Source organism: Erythrolamprus reginae, chromosome Z (genome assembly GCF_031021105.1).
Source record: "Erythrolamprus reginae isolate rEryReg1 chromosome Z, rEryReg1.hap1, whole genome shotgun sequence".
In the NCBI taxonomy this organism is placed as follows: Eukaryota; Metazoa; Chordata; class Lepidosauria; order Squamata; family Dipsadidae; genus Erythrolamprus; species Erythrolamprus reginae.
In genome coordinates this window covers 4241793-4261453 of record NC_091963.1, presented here as the reverse complement: position 1 = coordinate 4261453, position 19661 = coordinate 4241793, and the positions used below count along the sequence as shown (strand labels likewise).

The following is a 19661-nucleotide window of genomic DNA, read 5'->3' as shown; positions in this document are numbered from 1 at the left end:
CTATGTTTACTGTGTCTAAAAATGTTGGCAGTGGAGAGCATGAAACCAAATAAGCTGCAGTGTTTCCCAACCTTGGCAACTTGAAGGTATTTGGACTTCCTTCTGTTTTTCCCTTCTGGGCTCTGGGTGTTTTTCCTATAGAAACAAGAAGACTGACGGCAGAAAAAGACCTCATGGTCCATCTCGTCTGCCCTTGTACTATTTCCCGTATTTTATCTTAGGATGGATCTATGTTTATCCCAGGCATGTTTAAATTCAGTTACTGTGGGATTTACCAACCATGTCTGCTGGAAGTTAAGTGGTGGATTATATCATTGGTACAAGTTCAGAGTAACCTGCCCATAGAATCGTCATGAATTGGACACGATTGAGCAGATAAATCCCATCTTCATCATAATCCGATTCGAGTTGATTCATACAACTAAAATATAGTTGTACAGATTCCCATCCCAAATATGGACACAAAACCCAAATCCCATTTCTATCAGTTCTCTCGCATCTGTGACCCTTCTGTACGTGCGCAGAAGCATCCTGGGAGAGTGGGCGGAGCCTCCCACCACCACCATTATCAATTCATAGAACCAAGCCATGCGCTACCACCACTACCATTGTCCTTCGTGCGCATCCCACTGAGATTTTGCTTCTGCGCATGTGTAGAAGTGTCCGGGATGAGTAGACAGACCCTCATGCCGCCACCATTACCAAATCATAGAACTGGACCATACAGGTAGCAACAGGCGGTTGCCACTACTGCCACTACCATTGTACTCTGTGTGCAACTTTGGGTCTCTGGCATGCACACGTGCGCAATTTTCGAAGATTTTGCTTCTGCGCATGTGTAGAAGTGTCCATGATGAGTAGACAGACCTGCCGCCACCATTACCAATTCATAGAAGCTGACCATACGGGTAGCAACAGGCAGAGGTTGCCGCTGCCGCCACTACCATTGTACTGCGTGCTCAGCTTCGAATCTCTGGTGTGCATGTGTGCACATCCCACCGAGATTTTGCTTCTGCGCATGTGCAAGAAGCAAACTCTTGCAAGGGGACGTGTGTGAGAGATTTCAGCGGTTTCTTGCTTCCACGCATGCGCGTAGGGGGAAAATGCCAAAATTTCACACACACGCTTCCCCTTGCAACATTTTACTTCCTGCGCATGCTCAAAAACACACTCGGACACAAGGGCATGCATGGTAGAGACCCGAAGCTGTGCGCACAGCTCAACTTTACTAATGGTGTGGTGTCCTCATCCGTGCCAGTAGGAACCCGCTACAGGTGGCAACCCACCACTGACATCCTGGTTTCCCCAGAGAAAGGCAACAGACAAGGTTTTGCAAAACCAGCATCTTGTTATTTCAACGTAACGGAACCAAATTGAGACCCTCAATTGAGGGGGATTTTCCTAAGGGGGTGCAGGAAGAGTCGAGGAGGAGCGTGCGAAAGGTGCCCCAGATGGGAGGGGACCCCGGCACACGGTCACATCTTCGTCAGCCGCAAGACGTTGAGGCGCACGGGAATAAATGTGGCCCCCGAGGCGTATTGGATCTCTCGGAGAACCCCTTCCCACTTCTTCCCTTCTTCGTCGTACCTGGAAAAGAGAGACACAAATCTTTACCAAGGGCTGAATGTATCTCAGTTGACTCAATTGGTGGTACAAGACCTTTTTTTAATTTTGTATTTTAAATCAATTTTTTTAAAAAATGAAATACTGTACAGATAATCCTCGATTTACAACAGTTTAGTGAATAAAATGGCAACTGACTCTTAATTTATGACGCTTACAGTGTCCTGGGGTCACTTTTGCGTCCTTCTGGCAAGCAAAGCCAAGGGGGAAGCCAGATTCGCTTAATGAACTTAACAACTGCAGTGATTCACTTATCTGTGACACGAAAGGTCATAAAATGGGTCAAAATCCATTGAACAAACTTAAAATCCACTTAACTACTTGTGGTTGTGGGGAACACACACACACCATTTTTGCCTTGCTCTATCTCTTCCTTTACTTTTCATATCTTCTTTCTTAATTTATTCTTTCCTTTCCTTCCTGCCTTCCTTTTTCTTCCTTTCTTGTTTCCTTCCTTTTCCTTCCCTTCCTTCTCTCTTCCTTCTTTTTCTTTTTTTTCATTTCTATTTTCTTTCCTTCTTCCTTCTTTTCTTTCCATCTTCCACCCTCCCTCTTTCTTTCCTTCTTTTTTTTCTTTCTCCCTTCCTTTTCCCTTCCACGCTGTTTCTTTCTGTTTTCTGTTTTCTTTCCTTCTTCCTTCTTTTCTTTCCAACTTCCATGGTCCCTGCCTCTCTCACTCCGTCTCTCCCGCCCTGTTTCTTTCTTTCTTTCCACCTTCCATCCTCCCTGCCTCTCTCCCTCCGTCTCTCCCTCTTTCTTTCTTTCTTTCTTTTTTTGTTTCCACCTTCCATCCTCCCTGCCTCTCTCCCTCCATCTCTCCTTTCTTTCTTTCTTTCTTTCTTTCTTTCTTTCTTTCTTTCTTTCTTTCTTTCTCTCTCTCTCTCTCTCCCCTCTCCCTCTCTCTCTTTCTTTCTTGGAACTTATATCGCTGTCCGTTTCCTTTCAGTGACTCTAGGTGCCTTACAATTTTTCTTTGCTTGCATTCTAAATTCATATTTGCTTTTTTATAAGCTGTAATAAAATTATTATACACACACACACCCAAAAAAATAAAGAAAGGAAGGAAAGGGACACAAATATTCAAGGTTTCTCACCTCCAGACGTCATTGAGCTCTGTGGGAACCAGTTCTTCAGATTCAGTCTCTATGGTGGCAAAACCGCCGAGTAAATAGAGTGTGCCCCCGAGGCTGACCAGGCTAACGGAGCTGCGTTCTTGGGGGAAGTCAACAAAAGATTCCCACCTATCAAAATGCAAAAAAGTAAACAAACCCTTTTTTTTAAAAAAAGGGAAGTTCTAGTTCAAATCAAGCTTGATGAGGACTAGCCCCTTAGCGTGCAACAACATTCACACCCTTTCATCCTATTGACATCAGTCAAAAATGTTATTTCTGTAGCAGGGGGTCTCCAATCGTGGCCACTTTAAGACTTGTGGACTTCAACTCCCAGAATTCCTCAACCAGTTGCTGGCTAAGGAATTCTGGGAGTTGAAATCCAAAAGTCTTAAACTGGCCAAGGTTAGAGACCCTTTGTGTTAATTGGGAAGGCAATTTTCCAGAGGATTCTGATCTGAAAAAAATTAACTAGCAATCATGTGTCAGCTCAATGAAATGAACTAATTCTACTTTATTCTTATCTGAGGCCACGTTAACAAAATTTTGCACATCTGGAGGCACAAATGTCCTGCTGGTCCTTTTATCTGCTTGATGCATTTGGACACTTCCATCTTGAATTTCTTTCCCCAACTGACCATTAAGTGACTAAGGGACCTTGACTCTCTTATCTAATATTTTTTTTAAGGGGAAAGGGGTTACTTTCTTGGCAGCTAGACAATGGAGGATGGTGAGTTCTAGTATTGCTATATCCAGGAAAGCCAGCTGGGTGACTTTGGGTCAATACTGTCTTAGATATTAAAGTTGTCTGGGAAACTTTGGGCCAATCATCAGGAGATGGGGAGTTCTAGTCCCACCATAGCCACAAAAGACATCTAGATGACTTTGAGCCAATCACCAGGTGACAGGGAATTCTAGTCCTGTCTTAGATATTAAAGTTGCCTGGGTGACTTTGGGCCAATCATCAGGAGACGGTGAGTTCTAGTCCCACCTTAGCCACAAAAGGCAGCCAGATGACTTTGAGCCAATCACCAGGTGACAGGGAATTCTAGTCCCGTCTTAGATATTAAAGTTGTCTGGGTGACTTTGGGCCAATCACCAGGAGATGGGGAGTTCTAGTCCCACCTTAGCCACAAAAGGCAGCCAGATGATCACTGATGGGCAGCAGCCGGTGCTTCCAGGTGCGCAGCTCTGGTTGGAAAATCCCAGGTGCACGCACCACTATGCGCCCCAGCATAGCCAAATCTCACATGAGGACACGTGCGAAAGTAAAATTTAAAAGTGAGAAATATACAATTTTTGCCTATTTTTTGCTTCTGCACATGCACAGAAGCAAAAATACAGGCATAAATAGTTGAAATCTCACTCTCACGTGCATCCTCGTGCGAGATTTGGCTTGTTGCGCATGCACCGAAGCCAAATCTCACGCCGATGGGCAGGTGCATGACCGATGGATGCCCGAGGGAGCTCTGGTAGCAGTTAGGAAGAGCCGCCCTTCATTGCATATGACTTTGGGCCAATCACAGGAGACAATGAATTCTAGTCCCACCTTAAGCACGAAAGCCATCTGGGTGACTTTGGGCCAATCACAGGAGACAATGAATTCTAGTCCCACCTTAGGCACGAAAGCCATCTGGGTGACTTTGGGCCAATCACAGGAGACAATGAATTCTAGTCCCACCTTAAGCACGAAAGCCATCTGGGTGACTTTGGGCCAATCACAGGAGACAATGAATTCTAGTCCCACCTTAAGCACGAAAGCCATCTGGGTGACTTTGGGCCAATCACAGGAGACAATGAATTCTAGTCCCACCTTAGGCACGAAAGCCATCTGCGTGACTTTGGGCCAATCACAGGAGACAATGAATTCTAGTCCCACCTTAGGCACAAAAACCATCTGGGTGACTTTGGGCCAATTTCTTTCCTCAACCCAACTCACCTCACAGGCTTGTTGTGAGGAAAATAAGAGAAGGTTAGGTGGGTTGAATATGATCACTGTCTAAGTTATTTATAAAAATAATAAAAGGTCGGTTATAAAGATGGGTATAGAAATCAAATAATATAATATAATATAATATAATGGAATAAAATTAACGAACCATAAACAATGAAATTCCATGAATAAATGAATTTCAAATTGATTCAAAGGCATTTGTAAACCACCTTGAATCCCTCAGGAATGGGCAATATATAAATTTAATAAATAAATAAATAAAATTCAAGGCCACCTTTGAGACATTGTGCAGTATGAGGTTCCACTTACTTATCTTTCGCAATATCGTAAACTTCCACTGAATTGGTCAAGCCAGTATCGGTCACTCCTGCCGCCACGTAAATTTTACCATTGTGGACTGTGGCCCCGAAGAGAGAACGGGCAATTTTCATGGGCGACAGTTCCTTCCATTCAAAGTTCTTGGGGTTGTAGACAGTCAAAGAGTTAAGGCATTTTCTGCAGAAGAAAAGGAGGATAAAATAGGTTTATCCTAACTATGGATGAAGATGATGATGATGATAATGATGATGACAATGACGATGACTACTATTACTATTCACCTAGTTCTTGATTTACGGCTGCAATTGATCCCAATACTCATGATGGGCAAAACATTTATTAATTGAATTTTGACCCATTTCACCACCTTGCTTGCCACAGTTGTTAAGTGAATCACTGCAGTTGTTAAATTAGTCATATGGTTGTTAAATGAATCCAGCTTCCCTATTGACTTTGCTGGTCAGAGGTTCGCAAAAGGGGGTTACGTGACCCTGGGACACTGCAACCACCATAAATATGAGTCAGTTGCCAAGCGTCTGAATTTGCATCACAGGACTCCAGGGATGCTTCAATGGTCATAACCTTCTTTCCCACCCTCACTCCCTCTCTTCCCTCTTCTTCATTCTTCCCTCTTTTTTCTTTTTTGTTCCTTCCTTCCCTCTCTTTCTCCCTACCTCCTGCCTTCCCTCTCTCCCTCTTTCTCTCTCCTCCTTTCTTTCTTTCCCTCCATTTCATTCCCCTCTCTCTTTCTCTTCCCTCCTTCCTTCTTACCTTCTTTCTTTCTTTCCCTCCCTTCCTCCATTTCTTCCCTCATTCTCTTTCTCTTTCCCCTTTCTTCCCTCCCTCTAGCCTTCTTTCTTTCTTTCTTTCTTTCCCTCCCTTCCTCAATTTCCTTCCCCATTCTCTTTCTCTTTCCCTTTTCTTCCCTCCCTCTAGCCTTCTTTCTTTCTTTCTTTCTTTCTTTCCCTCCCTTCCTCAATTTCCTTCCCCATTCTCTTTCTCTTTCCCCTTTCTTCCCTCCCTCTAGCCTTCTTTCTTTCTTTCTTTCTTTCTTTCTTTCTTTCCCTCCCTTCCTCAATTTCCTTCCCCATTCTCTTTCTCTTTCCCTTTTCTTCCCTCCCTCTAGCCTTCTTTCTTTCTTTCCTTCCTTCCTTCCTCCCTCACTTCATTTCCTCTCCCCTCTCTTTCCCTTCCCTTTCCTCCCTCTCTTCCTGACTTTTTTATAAACTCATTGAATCATACGTCTGGAAGGGACCTTGGAGGTCTTCCAAACCAACCCCCAGTCCCTGATCCATAGCATGAGTCCTTATTCCATCCTAGACAAATAGTGATCCAACCTTTTCTTGAAAACCCGCAGCATTGGAGCACCCAAAACTCTGGGACGAATTCAATTGATTAATCAATGAATGTTGCTAATCAACAAGCCCAAACTTACTTGCCTGTTCCTTTGCCTCCAATGGAGTAGACCAGGTCATTGTGGGACACGACCCCGTGACCATAGACAGCATAAGGGAGGGGGTCTGCTTCCCCCCATTTAAAGGACCTGAAAGAGAAAAGATGGGTTGGATTTGGGGAACCTTTAGGGTGACACAGCACCACACACAGGAGGAGTTTGAACATCCCTGCAGAGATAAGACTGGCTTCAATCACAATAACAATAACAACAGAGTTGGAAGGGACCTTGGAGGTCTTCTAGTCCAACCCCCTGCCTAGGCAAGAAACCCTACACTACTTCAGACAGATGGCTATCCAACATCTTCTTTAAAACTTCCAGTGTTGGAGCATTCACAACTTCTGGAGGCAAACTGTTCCACCAGTTAATTGTTCCATCAGTCAGGAAATTCGTCCTTAGTTCTAAGTTGCTTCTCTCCTTGTTTAATTTCCACCCATTGCTTCCTGTTCTACCCTCAGGTGCTTTGGAGAATAGGTTAACTCCTTCTTCTTTGTGACAATCCCTGAGATGTTGGAAGGCTGCTATCCTGTCTCCCCTGGTCCTTCTTTTCATTAAACTAGCCATGCCCAGTTCCTGCAACCGTTCTTCATATGTTTTAGCCTCCAGTCCCTTAATTATCTTTGTTGCTCTTTGTCCATCTTGATGGTCTTACAAAAGCCCCTAAAGACATTGTTTGGCCAGAGGAGCCTGGGATATGGATCCAATAGGAGAGAATATTTGTAGCTCAAGGTTGAACTGTTGAGATCCTTCATAATCTCTGTGCTTTTCTTGCAAACATTTCATGACCCAGCTAGGGAATATCATCAGTGCTAGAAAGAAGTGAGGTTTTATAGGTTAGGTGGCGAGGAGGAGGTGGAGGAGGAGGGTGACTACTTTAGGTCCTTGATGCTCTCTGAGTTTGGGGTTTCCTAGCAGACATTTCATGACTGAACTAGGTAACATAACCAGTGCAGTGGTTGGTAATGTTTGGTAAGGAAACATCTACAAGAAAACAACCAAGCTCAGGGAGTCACCAAGGATACATTTGTGGGAATAGATTGGGGTTTATTTGCGGAGTTTTAATCCTGTAAGCCACCTCGATGCACCACGGGACCACATAATTTATTTTCTTTTTACTAAATAAATCAAACTATAATAAATATAAATTATGAAAGTGTATATGAAATAAAATGAGCAAATATTAGGAGGAAATAGACATACCCAAAAGATGGAATGTGGACATTTTTTTTTAGTTCAAGTGTTGTGGTTAGCTCTGGCCCAGCTCCTGCCCCAAGGACGATGGAGGTGGGGGAGACATCCACATGCTGCAGGCCTGTTTTGCCCCCGGTGGAATCTGCTGATGAAGGCTCCTCTGACCAAGAAGACATGAGTGACAGGGAGGAGGAGAGTGGGGCAGACAGCTCAGAAGGAGATCAATTATCTAGCTCCTCCTTGGATTCAGAACAAGAGTTAATGATACAGCCACGCATGCGGAGAGCGATGCATAGGCAGCAACAACTGAGAGATTATTATCAAAGAAAATGAGGTCACCTGTGGTTGGGTGGGACTGTGGTCATTAGTGAGGCTGCTACAAAGAGCAGCCTGTGGGTTTGGCCATTGTGGAGGATTATCTGATTGTTGTGTTTCGTGACTGCTTTACTGACTTTGACCTTTTGTGTGCTGATTTTTCCCCACTTTGAAACTAAACCAGAGCAAAGTGTGTTTCACTTTGTGAAAGAAGAAGGACTGGGAATTGCCTCACAGCTGCAAGCTAAGTATCACAGAACTGATAAGGGACTTGTACAAATTACCAGTTTGTTTGGAGATGAGTGCTCTTTGCTATACCAAAAGAGGGCTTGGTTTAAGTGACTTTTCATTATAAAGAACATTGTTTTGAATTTTCAAACGTGTGTGTGTCTGAAATTTGTACCTGTGAATTTTTGGGAGGAGTCTACCAGAGAGCCCGACAGAACACCAAGATGGTGAGGAGGCTGCTCCAGGAAACTAAACTAAAGTAAAATTTGGCTGATAGAAAGTGAGGATGAAGGACTTCTCCACCCAGGAGATACAAATCAGCCTCAGTTTCCCTCTGGTTCAGAGGTGGCTTCTAACTTACTTCGCCACCGGTTCGCTTCCTCCCGCGCTGCACAGCTGTGTGTGAATTGCGTGTGAGTGCGCAGGCACAGCCTCGAAAACTCTGATTATGCGCATGTGCAGAAGCAAAAATTAGCTTCTGCGCATGTGCAGTAGCCAAAAACAAGATGGCGGCACCCATAGATTGGCTCCGTGACATCATCAAGGTTTACTAATGGTTCTAAAGAACCAGTTAGAACCGGTAGGAACCCATTTCTGCCCTGGTTACCTCCAGTTCATGCCATCGCATTCATTCTCCCTGAGGAAACTTATTGTTTATGCCTCGTCCTATAAAGAGAAACCTCCCAACTCCAAAGATTTGGTACTCACAGCCGGTCGTAGCACAGAACGGAGTCCAGGGTCTGTTCGCCTTCCCTTAATTCTTTCCCTCCGACCACAAAGATGGAGTTTTCTGCTTCTCCTAGTCCAAACAGGCAACGGGGGGACGGTACTGGGGGCATCCCGAGCCATTCCGAATCGAGGTGGTCATACTGTCAAGCAAAAAGAAGACACATGGGCGTATGTATAAATTAAAAAGGGAAAGGAAAATAGAATGACCTCCTAACCAAGGTAGATGATGGATAGATAGGAGAGGGGGTGGAGAGAGGGAGATGATAGAAAGAAGGATAGCTAACAGATAGGTGACAAATAGATAATAGATAAAGATGATGGATGTTAAATGATAGGTAAGTGAGATAGAGAGAGGGCGGAGAGAGAGAGAGATGATAGACAGACAGACAGACAGATATAGATAACAGAAAGATAGCTAATAGTTGACAAAGATAATAGATAAAGATCATGGAAGTTAAATGATTGATAGGTGTGTGTGTGTGAAAGAGAGAGAGATGGATGGATGGACGGACAGACAGATAAATGAGAGAGAGAGAGATGATAGATAGACAGATAGATAGACAGACAGATATAGATATTAGAAAGATAGTTAATATGTGACAAAGATAATGGATAAAGATCATGGATGTTAAATGACTGATAATTATAGATTGATATGTATAGACATGATAGATAGATAGATAGATAGATAGATAGATAGATAGATAGATAGATAGATAGACAGACAGACATGATAGAAAGAAAGATAATAGATATGTGACAAATAGATACCATAATAGATAACGATTATGGATGTTAAATGATTGATAAGTGATATACATGTATAGACAGATTATAAACAGATAGATAGATAGATATTAGGTAATAGAGATAATAGGTAGAGATATAAATGATAAATAAATATATACATACAAGAGAAAGAGACACATCGTTCTTGGCTAGAGCAATATCATTCTATTTATCTTTCTGTTTTCAAGGCCACCAGAGTTAATTCTGAACATGAAATGCAGATGAGACACAGCGAAGAGAAGATTGTGACCATCAGTTTCCAGAGGGAGGGGTTTGGCCATCACCTGTTGGAAACAACACCCTGGGACAGACAGACCTTTTTGTCTGATCCTGAGAAGCAGTTGTTGCGTTCTTGACAAATTAATAATATTCCACGCAAGGGAAAGTTGGCAGGTGTCACAATTATGCAAGGGCCTCTGTCCCCCAACCTCAGTAGGATAACACCGGTTGGAGCTAAGGATGAAACCGGTTTGAACCCGGACTGGGTTGAAGGTGGGCCTAAGTGAAAATGAGAAACATCCCCTTCCAAAGCAAGTTTAGGAGATCCCCCTAACCGTGAGTGAGACCCCAGACCCATGCCAAAGTTTAGAGAGAGACTTAATACCTGCAAGAAATAAGAATTCATCGGATCCTCTTTCTCGTCTTCGTTGTAGTAAAGTCCACCGGCTATAAAAATCTGATTTTCTCGCGTGACCAAGCTAATGTGGTTCTTTGGGATCTGAGCCGAAAGGGAGGCGAAATAACACTCGTTGGCCGCTGGGTCGTAGGCCACAGCTCCTGAGTCACTAACCATGAAGATTAGATCTTGAAGGAACATCCCAAAACGCATCGTATCGTTCAATATCCCCGGCAAGGCCTCCTCCTCCTCCTCTTCTTCTTTCTCAGTCTCTTCTTCCTCCAACTGTCCGTTGACCACCTGGTCCTTGGGTTTCTTCTCTTTCTTCTGCTTCACCATCGTCACTTTCCCCTCGTTAGCATCCTTTACCATCTGAATCTTCTTGAGAAGTTCCGGGCTGGATTTGATGACAGGGTTCTTCTCCACTTTGTCATTAAAATAAGCCTTGTCCAACAGACGGAAGCGGATGCTTTCAAAGATCACCGGAAGTGCCTTGACCCGGCTATCCCGGTCCTTGGCTGTGGCCCATTTCATGACTACCTCAAAGACCAACTCTTCCTTCTCAATGTTGAGGGAATCGCTAGAAATGATAGCGATCAGTTCATCAGGAGACAACTGGCAAAACTCCTCATCACGGGAGATTAGGGGGAACCGGTCACAAATGAAATCCCGGGCTGCCACTGCCAAGCGGGCACAATCCAGCATCAATCCCAGTTTAAAGATGGCTAGGCAGTTGCTGAGGCAGAGCCTCTTCTGAAGGAACGAGACGCAGACGGTGAAGATCGAAGGGATCTGGAACATGTTGGCGACAGAGAAGATATCCTGGACGTTCTGCTCGGTGAGCTCCAGCTCGGAGGTGTAGATGTAGTGGAGGATCTTACTCATGACTTCTGGATCCACGTCTTCTAAGTTGACTTCCTTCTTCTGGCTTTCCTCAATGTCGGAGAGGAACATGGCCCTGAAATAAGGGCTGCAGGCGGCCAAGACCAGTCGGTGGCAGGGAAATTCCTTCCCTTTGACTTTCAGAACACAGTCAAGGAACTTCTGGTGGTCCAGCATGTCCTTCAAGCCATCTTGGAGAAGCGTTTGCTGGTAAAGACGCATCTCCTCAGCTTGTTCCATCAGGGAAGGTGTAGCCATGGTGGAAACCTCTCAAGAATTCCTCGAACCCACTTTGGCTTCCGTGGAAGAAGGAGGGACGTCTTCCTCTGCTGCTGGTGCTATCTGCTCGGCTTCAGATGACCAGAGGGGTTTATATAGAGAAGCATAAATATATGCAAATATATACATATATATGGACCATGTGTAAGCTGATCACCTTTTAATAGAGGAAACTAGAGGATGGCCTTGGAGGGGTGGGGAGGGGAGAGGATGACACAGGAGGCTGAGTAACAGCTGGGTGTGTAACTTTAGCCCGTGAGCAAAATGTGTCTCACGCCAATGAACAAGTTCCCGAAGAATCCCAGCGAGAAAAAACAACATACAAGTGTAATGGGAGTGAAAAAAAATGACACGGAGGCTGCAAAATTGAGAATTCGGCTGATAGCAAACCTAGCTACAGACAATAGAGACGGTTTGATTCATTCTTCACAAAAGCTTTGTGCAAATATGGACACACAAGCACACACACACAGGCCACAGTTCTCTTCCTCTAAATCCCCCGAGCTCTGCTTCACAGGCTAAAAATATCCAGAGCAGAATAAAATAGGAAGGAAGACATTTGATCTCTGGGGTGGTTGAAAGAAAACCGCTCGGAGTCATGTAGTATCTTGCTTTCTTTCCCCCAAAGGTTTTTGGAGAACGACCATCGTTTTTTTCGTTTTTTTCTTTGTTTAAGAAGGGAAAACAGGTGAAGTGAATCAATTGGATTTGGATTTTATGTATTCAATGTAATATCATTTTGAATATAATAATAGTATACTATAATACTACATTACATTACACTATATTATGACACTACATTATATTATTAGAATGGAACGGAACAGAACAGAATAGAATTCAAAAGACGGAATGGAAGGGAACCGAACAGAACAAAACAGAACATATGGAATGGAAAGGAAGGGAGAGAATGGGAAGAACAAAAAGTATGGAATGGAATGGAACAGAATAGAATAGAATAGAATAGAAAATATGGAATAGAGTAGAGTAGAATAGAATAGAATAGATGGAATGGAATAGAATAGAATAGAATATATGGAATGGAATGGAATAGGATAGGATAGAAAATATGGAATAGAATAGAGTAGAGTAGAGTAGAGTAGAATAGAATAGAATAGAATAGAATATATGGAATGGAATAGAATAGAATAGAATATATGGAATGGAATAGGATAGGGTAGGATAGGATAGAAAATATGTAATTGAATGGAATGGGAATAGAATAGAATAGAACTTAATATAATATTATTTGTTAGATTGATTGATTGTATCCCACATTTATTATTTATACAAATAATTCAAGGTAGAGAACAAATGTAACATACCTTCCTCCTCCTTTTCCCACAACAACAACCACCCTGTGAGGTGGTATTATCAGAGGGAGAGGTGGGGATTGGCAGAGGGTCGCCCAGCTGGCTTTCATGGCCAAGACAGAAATATCATTCATTGTCCCAAGGCAGAGGTGAAACCCAGCAGGTTCTGAAGAACCAGTAGTGGAAATTCTGAGTAGTTCGGAGAAGAGCCAAGGTGGAACAGCAGGTAGAGTGCAGTACTGCAGGCCACCAAAGCTGAGTGTAGATCTGCAGGTCAGTGGTTCAAATCTCATCACCGGCTCAAAGTTGACCCATTCTTCCGATGTGGGTCAAATGAGGACCCGGATTGTGGGGGCAATATGCTGGCTCTGTTTTAAAAAGTGCTATTGCTAACATGTTGTAAGCCGCCCTGAGTCTAAGGAGAAGGACGGCATTAAAAAAACTGAATAAAAATTGAATAAATAAACCAGCAAGTACCACCTCTGGATGACCCCAGAGTGGGGTGGGAATGGGGATTTTGCAATATCTTTTCCCCTGCCAGTTCCACCAAGCCACGGCCACATAACCGATAGGGGAAAATGTTGAATTTCACCCCTGGCTTAAAATTACCTAGTCATCTTTTGTGCCTAATGTGGCAGTAGAACTCACTGTCTCTCTGTTTCTCTCCTAGTGCTTTAACCATTAGACCAACACAAGATCCATTTGTGCATTTCTAACAGAAGATCTGCTATGTTTTAAAGAATTAGTAATAGCTAATATCTACTATGGGACCGCCTTCTGCTGCACGAATCCCAGCGACCAGTTAGGTCCCACAGAGTTGGCCTTCCCCAGGTCCTGTCGACTAAACAATGTCATTTGGCGGGACCCAGGGGAAGAGCCTTCTCTGTGGCGGCCCCGACCCTCTGGAATCAGCTCCCCCCAGAGATCAGAATTGCCCCCACCCTCCTTGCCTTTCGTAAGCTCCTTAAAACCCACATGGGGGATGGGGGAATTGAGATATTCATTCCCCCCAGGCCTATACAATTTTTGCATGGTATATTTGTGTGTATGTTTGGTTTTTAATAAGGGTTTTTAGTTATTTTAAATATTAGATTTGTTATATGTTGTTTTACTACTGTTGTTAGCCACCCCGAGTCTACAGAGAGGGGCGGCATACAAATCAAATCAAATCAAATCAAATCAAATCAATCAATCAATCAATAAATAAATAGCGATAGCACTTAGACTTATATACAGCTTCACAGTGCTTTACAGCCCACTCTTTTTTAAATTAAATAATCTTTATTAAATTTTATTACAAAATAAGAGAAAGAAATAACAAACAAAGTAAAAACAAGTAATAATATATATGGGTTGGTATTCATAACAAGTAAGGTCATAGTCCTATTGGTATTATTAAAAAGCATATACTGTAGTATATAATAGATATAAAGTATATAGTTGTATTAATATTATTGACAATAAAGAAAAAAGGGAAAGAGAAGAAAAAAGGAAAGCATAAAGGGAAGAAAACAATAAGAAAGATAGAAGGAAAAAAGAGGGAAGAAGATAGAGAGAATGAATAAGAGGGAAAGAAGGGGAAAGGTTGGGGTGATAGAGTCCACTCTAAGCGGTTTACAGAATCAGCATATTTCCCCCAAAAAATCTGGGTCATTTGACCCACCTCAGAAGGATGGAAGTCCTTGAGCCTGGTGAGTTGACCTTGAGCCTGGTGAGATTTGAACTGGTGAACTACATCCAGCGCTCAGCAGCTTGCAGTACTGCACTCTAACCACTACGCCACCAAGGCTCTTAGAGTACGGTGTGGAATAGGGCAGCAATGCTGAACCTTTTTTTGACCTGCATGCCAAAAGGGTGTGTGTGTACCTCACCCAGTCCCTCCCCCCAACATGTGCACTCCCCCCATGCTGCTCCCTACACATGCGCATAACTCTCTCTACCACCCCCCCACACCTAACATGCGCACAGGCCTCATAGAAGCCTGCGATGGTGAAAAAAACGGCCCAATGGCCAAACCGGAAGTTCGGGAAAACAGACTTCCGGTTTGCCCATTGTGCTGTTTTTTGCACTCCAGAGGCTTCACGGAGGCTTCCTGAAGCCCTAGATTGTGAAAAACAGCCCAATAGGCAAACCATTTCTCTGAACTTCCAGTTTGCCTGTTGAACTGTTTTTTCACACTCCGGGGCTTCCGGAAGTTTCCTGAAGTCTTGGGAGGGCAAAATGGCCTTTCCCAAGGCTGGTCAGCACCCCCATCCAAGGTCCCTTCCAGCTCATTATATATGTATGAAATAACAGAAGTCAGCTTTTGACTCACAACAGTGTGAGTCATGTTAGTCCATATCATATAGTCAAGAAGAAGAGGACTCGTTCATCACGTGAAGTGGGATTCGTCATGTCACGTTGACCCCTTCTCTTCTTGGTACCATCTCCACTAGATGACTCATTCCCTAAATGGCATCTATTAATAATAATAATAATAACAACAACAACAGAGTTGGAAGGGACCTTGGAGGTCTTCTAGTCCAACCCCCTGCCTAGGTAAGAAAACCTACACTACTTCAGACAGATGATTACCCAACATGTGCTTAAAAACTTTCAGTGTTGGGGCATTCACAACTTCTGGTGGCAGGCTGTTCCACTGATCAACTGTTCTGACTGTCAGGATATTTCTCCTTGGTTCTAAGTTACTTCTCTCCTTGTTTAGTTTCCACCCATTGCTTCTTGTTCTGCCCTCATGTGTTTTGGAGAATAGCTCGACTCCTTCTTCTTTGTGGCAACCCCTTGAGATGTTGGAATACTGCTATCATGTCTCCCCTGGTCCTTGTTTTCATTAAACTAGCCATGCCCAGTTCCTGCAACTGTTCTTCATATGTTTTAGCTTCCAGTCCCCTAATCCTCTTTGTCGCTCTTCTCCGCACTTTTCCTAGAGTTTCAACATCCTTTTTGCATCGTGGTGACAAAAACTGAACGCAGCATTCCAAGCGTGGCCTTACCAAGGCCTTATAAAGTGGTATTAGCCCTTCACATGATCTTGATTCTATCCTTCTGTTAATGCAGCCTAGGATTGTGTTGGCTTTTTGGGCAGCTATGTATCTAACTATACATCCTTCTGCAAAGTTCCAGGTGGTCCAGAAGCTCAGTTAGATTCTCACTCGGCAGTTAGGAACAGAGTCTTGAATAGGGTCAGCCCATGCTTGACCGGCCATCTTTGCTATTTGACCCTGTTCCTTCAAAACCATGAGCCAGATGTTGACTCAGTTTCCCTGGTCAGGATTCCTGGCTACTTGTGTGAACACTTTCAGTGTGTTAGGCCGAAGCCTTTGGGGACTTTGGCCTGCCACACTGTATGCTTTAGAACGTGTTCCTGCTGTGGGAATTTGGTAAGGGCTGTTGCATGAGGGAAGTAGAGCCATAACAAATTCCTTCTATATTCTCAAGGTCATCCTTTAGAACAGTGTTTCCTAACCTTGGCCACTTGAAGGTATCTGGACTTCAACTCCCAGAATTCCCCAGCCAGCATTTGCTGGCTGGGGAATTCTGGGAGTTGAAGTCCAAATATCTTCAAGTGGCCAAGGTTGAGAAACACTACTTTAGAAACCTAGAAACACAGAAGATTGACGGCTGGTCCATCTAGTCTGCCCTTATACTATTTCCTGTATTTTATCTTAGGATGGATACATGTTTATCCCAGGCATGTTTAAATTCAGTTACTGTGGATTTGCCAACCGCATCTGCTGGAAGTTTGTTCCAAGCATCTACTACTCTTTCAGTAAAATAGTATTTTTTCACATTGCTTCTGATCTTTCCACCAACTAACCTCAGATGGTTCCCCCCTCGTTCTTGTGTTCACTTTTCTATTAAAAACAGTTCCCTCCTGAACCTTATTTAACCCTTTAACATATTTAAATGTTTCGATCATGTCCCCCCTATCCCTTCTGTCCTCCAGGCTATACAGATTGAGTTCATTAAGTCTTTCCTGATACGTTTTATGCTTGAGACCTTCCACCATTTTGTAGCCTGTCTTTGGACCCGTTTCAATTTTATCCATATCTTTTTGTGGGTGAGGCCACCAGAACTGGACACACTATTCCAAATGTGGTCTCACCAGCGCTCTATACAGCCGGAGGTACTATGTTCAGCACCTGCCTGGAAGTTGATGGGAGTAACGGACACGTTGGCAGAAGACAACTGGTCAATGTAATGAACTTGTGGGCATGGGAGCAAGGGAATGAAATTTAAACTGGGTGGAGAAACTCTTGTAGCACTAGGTTTGAGGTTCTCAGAGATGTGCCAATATGGCTCTGTTAATAAATTAATAATAAATAAATACTTTGCCTCGGACTCTGATTTAATTTCGGATGCTATTTGTAACCTTGACACAGCGATTCACTTAACAATTGCGGCAAAATAATAATAAAATGTCTCGCTTAGCGATGGAAATTTCGGGCTCAGTTGTGATTGTAAGTCGAGGACTAACATTCCACAGTTTACGGCCACAATTGAGCCCAAGGATCCCATAGCTAAGAAATAAAGATTTTAAGGGAGTTGGGCCCCGTTTACCATCTTTCTTGCCATAGTTGTTAAGAGAATCACTGCAGTTGTTAAATTAGTCGCACCGTCATTAAGCAAATCTGGCTTCCCCCATTGACTTTGCTTAGAAGGTCACAAAAGGAGGATCACGTGATCCTTGGACTCTGCAACCATCATAAATGCAAGTCGATTGCCAAGCTTGACCTGAATTTTGATCACATGGTCGTGGAGATGCTAAAATGGTCGTACGTGTGAAAACTGATCATAAGCCTTTTTTTTTTTCAGTGCTGTTGCAACTTTGAAGGGTCACTAAACAAACGGTTATAAGTTGAGGACAATCTATTCTAGAGAAATTATTACTTTATTGAAAGAGTAGTAGATGCTTGGAACAAACTTCCAGCAGACGTGGTTGATAAATCCACAGTAAATGAATTTAAACATGCCTGGGATAAACATATATCCATCCTAAGATAAAATACAGAAAATAGTATAAGGGCAGACTAAATGGACTGTGAGGTCTTTTTCTGCCGTCAGTCTTCTATGTTTCTATGTTTCTATAGAGCCGGACAGGCCTGTCAAGTTGTTGCAATTGGTACATGTAAGTGTAAATGAGTTAGCAGTGCAACCTTGAGTTTTGCAATAGACCGATTAGATCGCACAGAATCGGCCTACTCCGGGTCCCATTGGCCAAGCAATGCCAGCTGGCGGGACCATGACGAAGAGCCTTCTCTGTTGTGGCCCCGGTCCTCTGGAACCAATTCCCTCCAGAGATTCGTACCGCCCCAACACTCTGCTCACCTTCTGACAGGTGTTGAAAACATGCTTGCAGGCCTTGGGGCCGTGAGCGATAGTTTACGCTCTACCCTGTAGTATGAATGAGGGATGATTGAATACTATTTTTATACAGGGTTTTATTTTTTTACTTGTTTTTATTCCATATATCGGAGTATTTTAATCTTTGTTATTATTTTATTGCTGTAAGCTGCCCTGAGTCCCTTAGGACAGTGTTTCCCAACCTTGGCAACTTGAAGATAACTGGACTTCAACTCCCAGAATTCCCCAGCCAGCATTCGCTGACTGAGGAATTCTGGGAGTTGAAGTCCAAATATCTTCAAGTTGCCAAGGTTGGGAAACACTGCCTTAGCAGAAGGGTGGCCATAAATTTTAAATAGATAGATATAGATAGGTAGGGAGGGAGAGGTAGAGAGATAGAGGGAGAGGGAGGGAGGGAGAGAGAGGGGGGGAGAGAGAAATATCTGTAGTTCAGGTTTGGATGAGGGCAAAAGTTGGTTTTCCGAGGTTGTGGGTTGGTTTCCAAACGTTCCATTACCCGGTAACATCTTCAGTGGAGTTTAAAGGATGCCAGTGTCAGTATTGTTCTGTTTATAAGGGCTTCAGGTGTGGGTGGGTGTGTTAAGTGAGAATCTTGTGACAGAAAGACATTCCCCTAAACTTCGCTGAAGATGTTACCTAAGCTGGTAACGAAACGTTTGGAGAACCGACCTTCACCCTAATGTTGAGTTCCGTTGTTGGTTGACTTCAGGACTTTTGCAGGAGGTGTCATTAGATGAATTCTGCTACTGATGAGCACTGCAACAGATGCCAAAGAAGTTAAAATGGCTGCCAGGAGTCTTTGCCTGTGTAAAGGCCATAAAGACATGGCCGCCATTTTGACTTTCTTTGTTTACCAAAAGGCTGCATACATCCCCAGTTCTTTGGAGTAATCTTCATTTCTACATGATTGATAGATAGGAAGGAAAGGAGGGAGGGAGGAGACAGAGAGACAGGGAAGAAGGAAATAAGAGAGGGAAATACAGGATAGAAGAAATAAAAGAAAGAAGAAGAAATGAAGAAAAGGAAGGAAGGAAGGAAAGGATGAAAAGAAAGGGAGAGAAAGAGGAAAGGAAAAAGAAGGAAGGAAGGAAGGAAAAAGAATGGATGAAAAGAAAGGGGGCTAGAAAGAAGGAAGAGAGAAAGGAAAGAAGAAAATAAGAGGGAAATATGGAAGGATGGAGGAAGTGAAAAAAGGAAGAAGTAAGGAAGGAAAGAAGGAGACAGAAGGAATGGATGAAAAGGAAAGAGAGGAAGAGAGGAAAGAAAAATGGAGGCAGGAAGGAAGGAAGGGAAAGACAGAATGGATGAAAAGAAAGAAGGAGAGGGAGATGGTGTTGAATGGTTGTAAGTTGAGAAATATCTATAGTATATTTTGAAAGGAAGGAAAGAAAGGAGGGAGGGAGGAAGGAAGGAAGATTTTTTTCAATGTTTGCATAAATAAATTCTTTATTTTGTGAAAACTGAGCAATGCAGGAGAGCTTCGTGGCTCTTCTGCAGC

General features: G+C 43.3%; 1 protein-coding gene across 2 annotated transcripts; it reads right to left on the bottom strand.

The window, feature by feature from the left end:
* Nucleotides 1–1344: 1344 nt before the first annotated feature.
* KLHL40 (kelch like family member 40) lies at nt 1345–11465 on the bottom strand. Of its 2 annotated transcripts, XM_070767007.1 has the most exons (7): nt 10623–11432; nt 10314–10589; nt 8900–9060; nt 6440–6547; nt 4996–5181; nt 2718–2864; nt 1345–1587 (listed from the first exon to the last, which is right to left on the bottom strand). In XM_070767007.1, the coding sequence occupies exons 1-7, from the start codon at nt 11427–11429 to the stop codon at nt 1476–1478; spliced, it is 1797 nt and encodes a 598-aa protein (XP_070623108.1). In that variant the 5' UTR covers nt 11430–11432; the 3' UTR covers nt 1345–1475. The 2 variants fall into 2 exon arrangements, with proteins under 2 accessions (XP_070623108.1, XP_070623107.1); XM_070767006.1 differs by having other exon boundaries at nt 10314–11465.
* Nucleotides 11466–19661: the final 8196 nt, after the last annotated feature.

Bases quoted from the DNA above. Each gene is read 5' to 3' on its own strand.
- KLHL40 (XM_070767006.1), bottom strand. From the start codon at position 11,465: ATGGCTACACCTTCCCTGATGGAACAAGCTGAGGAGATGCGTCTTTAC. The intron at 6,548-8,899 runs GTGAGTACCAAA...TTTCTCTTTCAG, and splicing joins GTTCTGTGCTACGACCGGCT to GTCCTTTAAATGGGGGGAAG. The intron at 1,588-2,717 runs GTGAGAAACCTT...TCTCTTTTCCAG, and splicing joins GAGCTCAATGACGTCTGGAG to GTACGACGAAGAAGGGAAGA.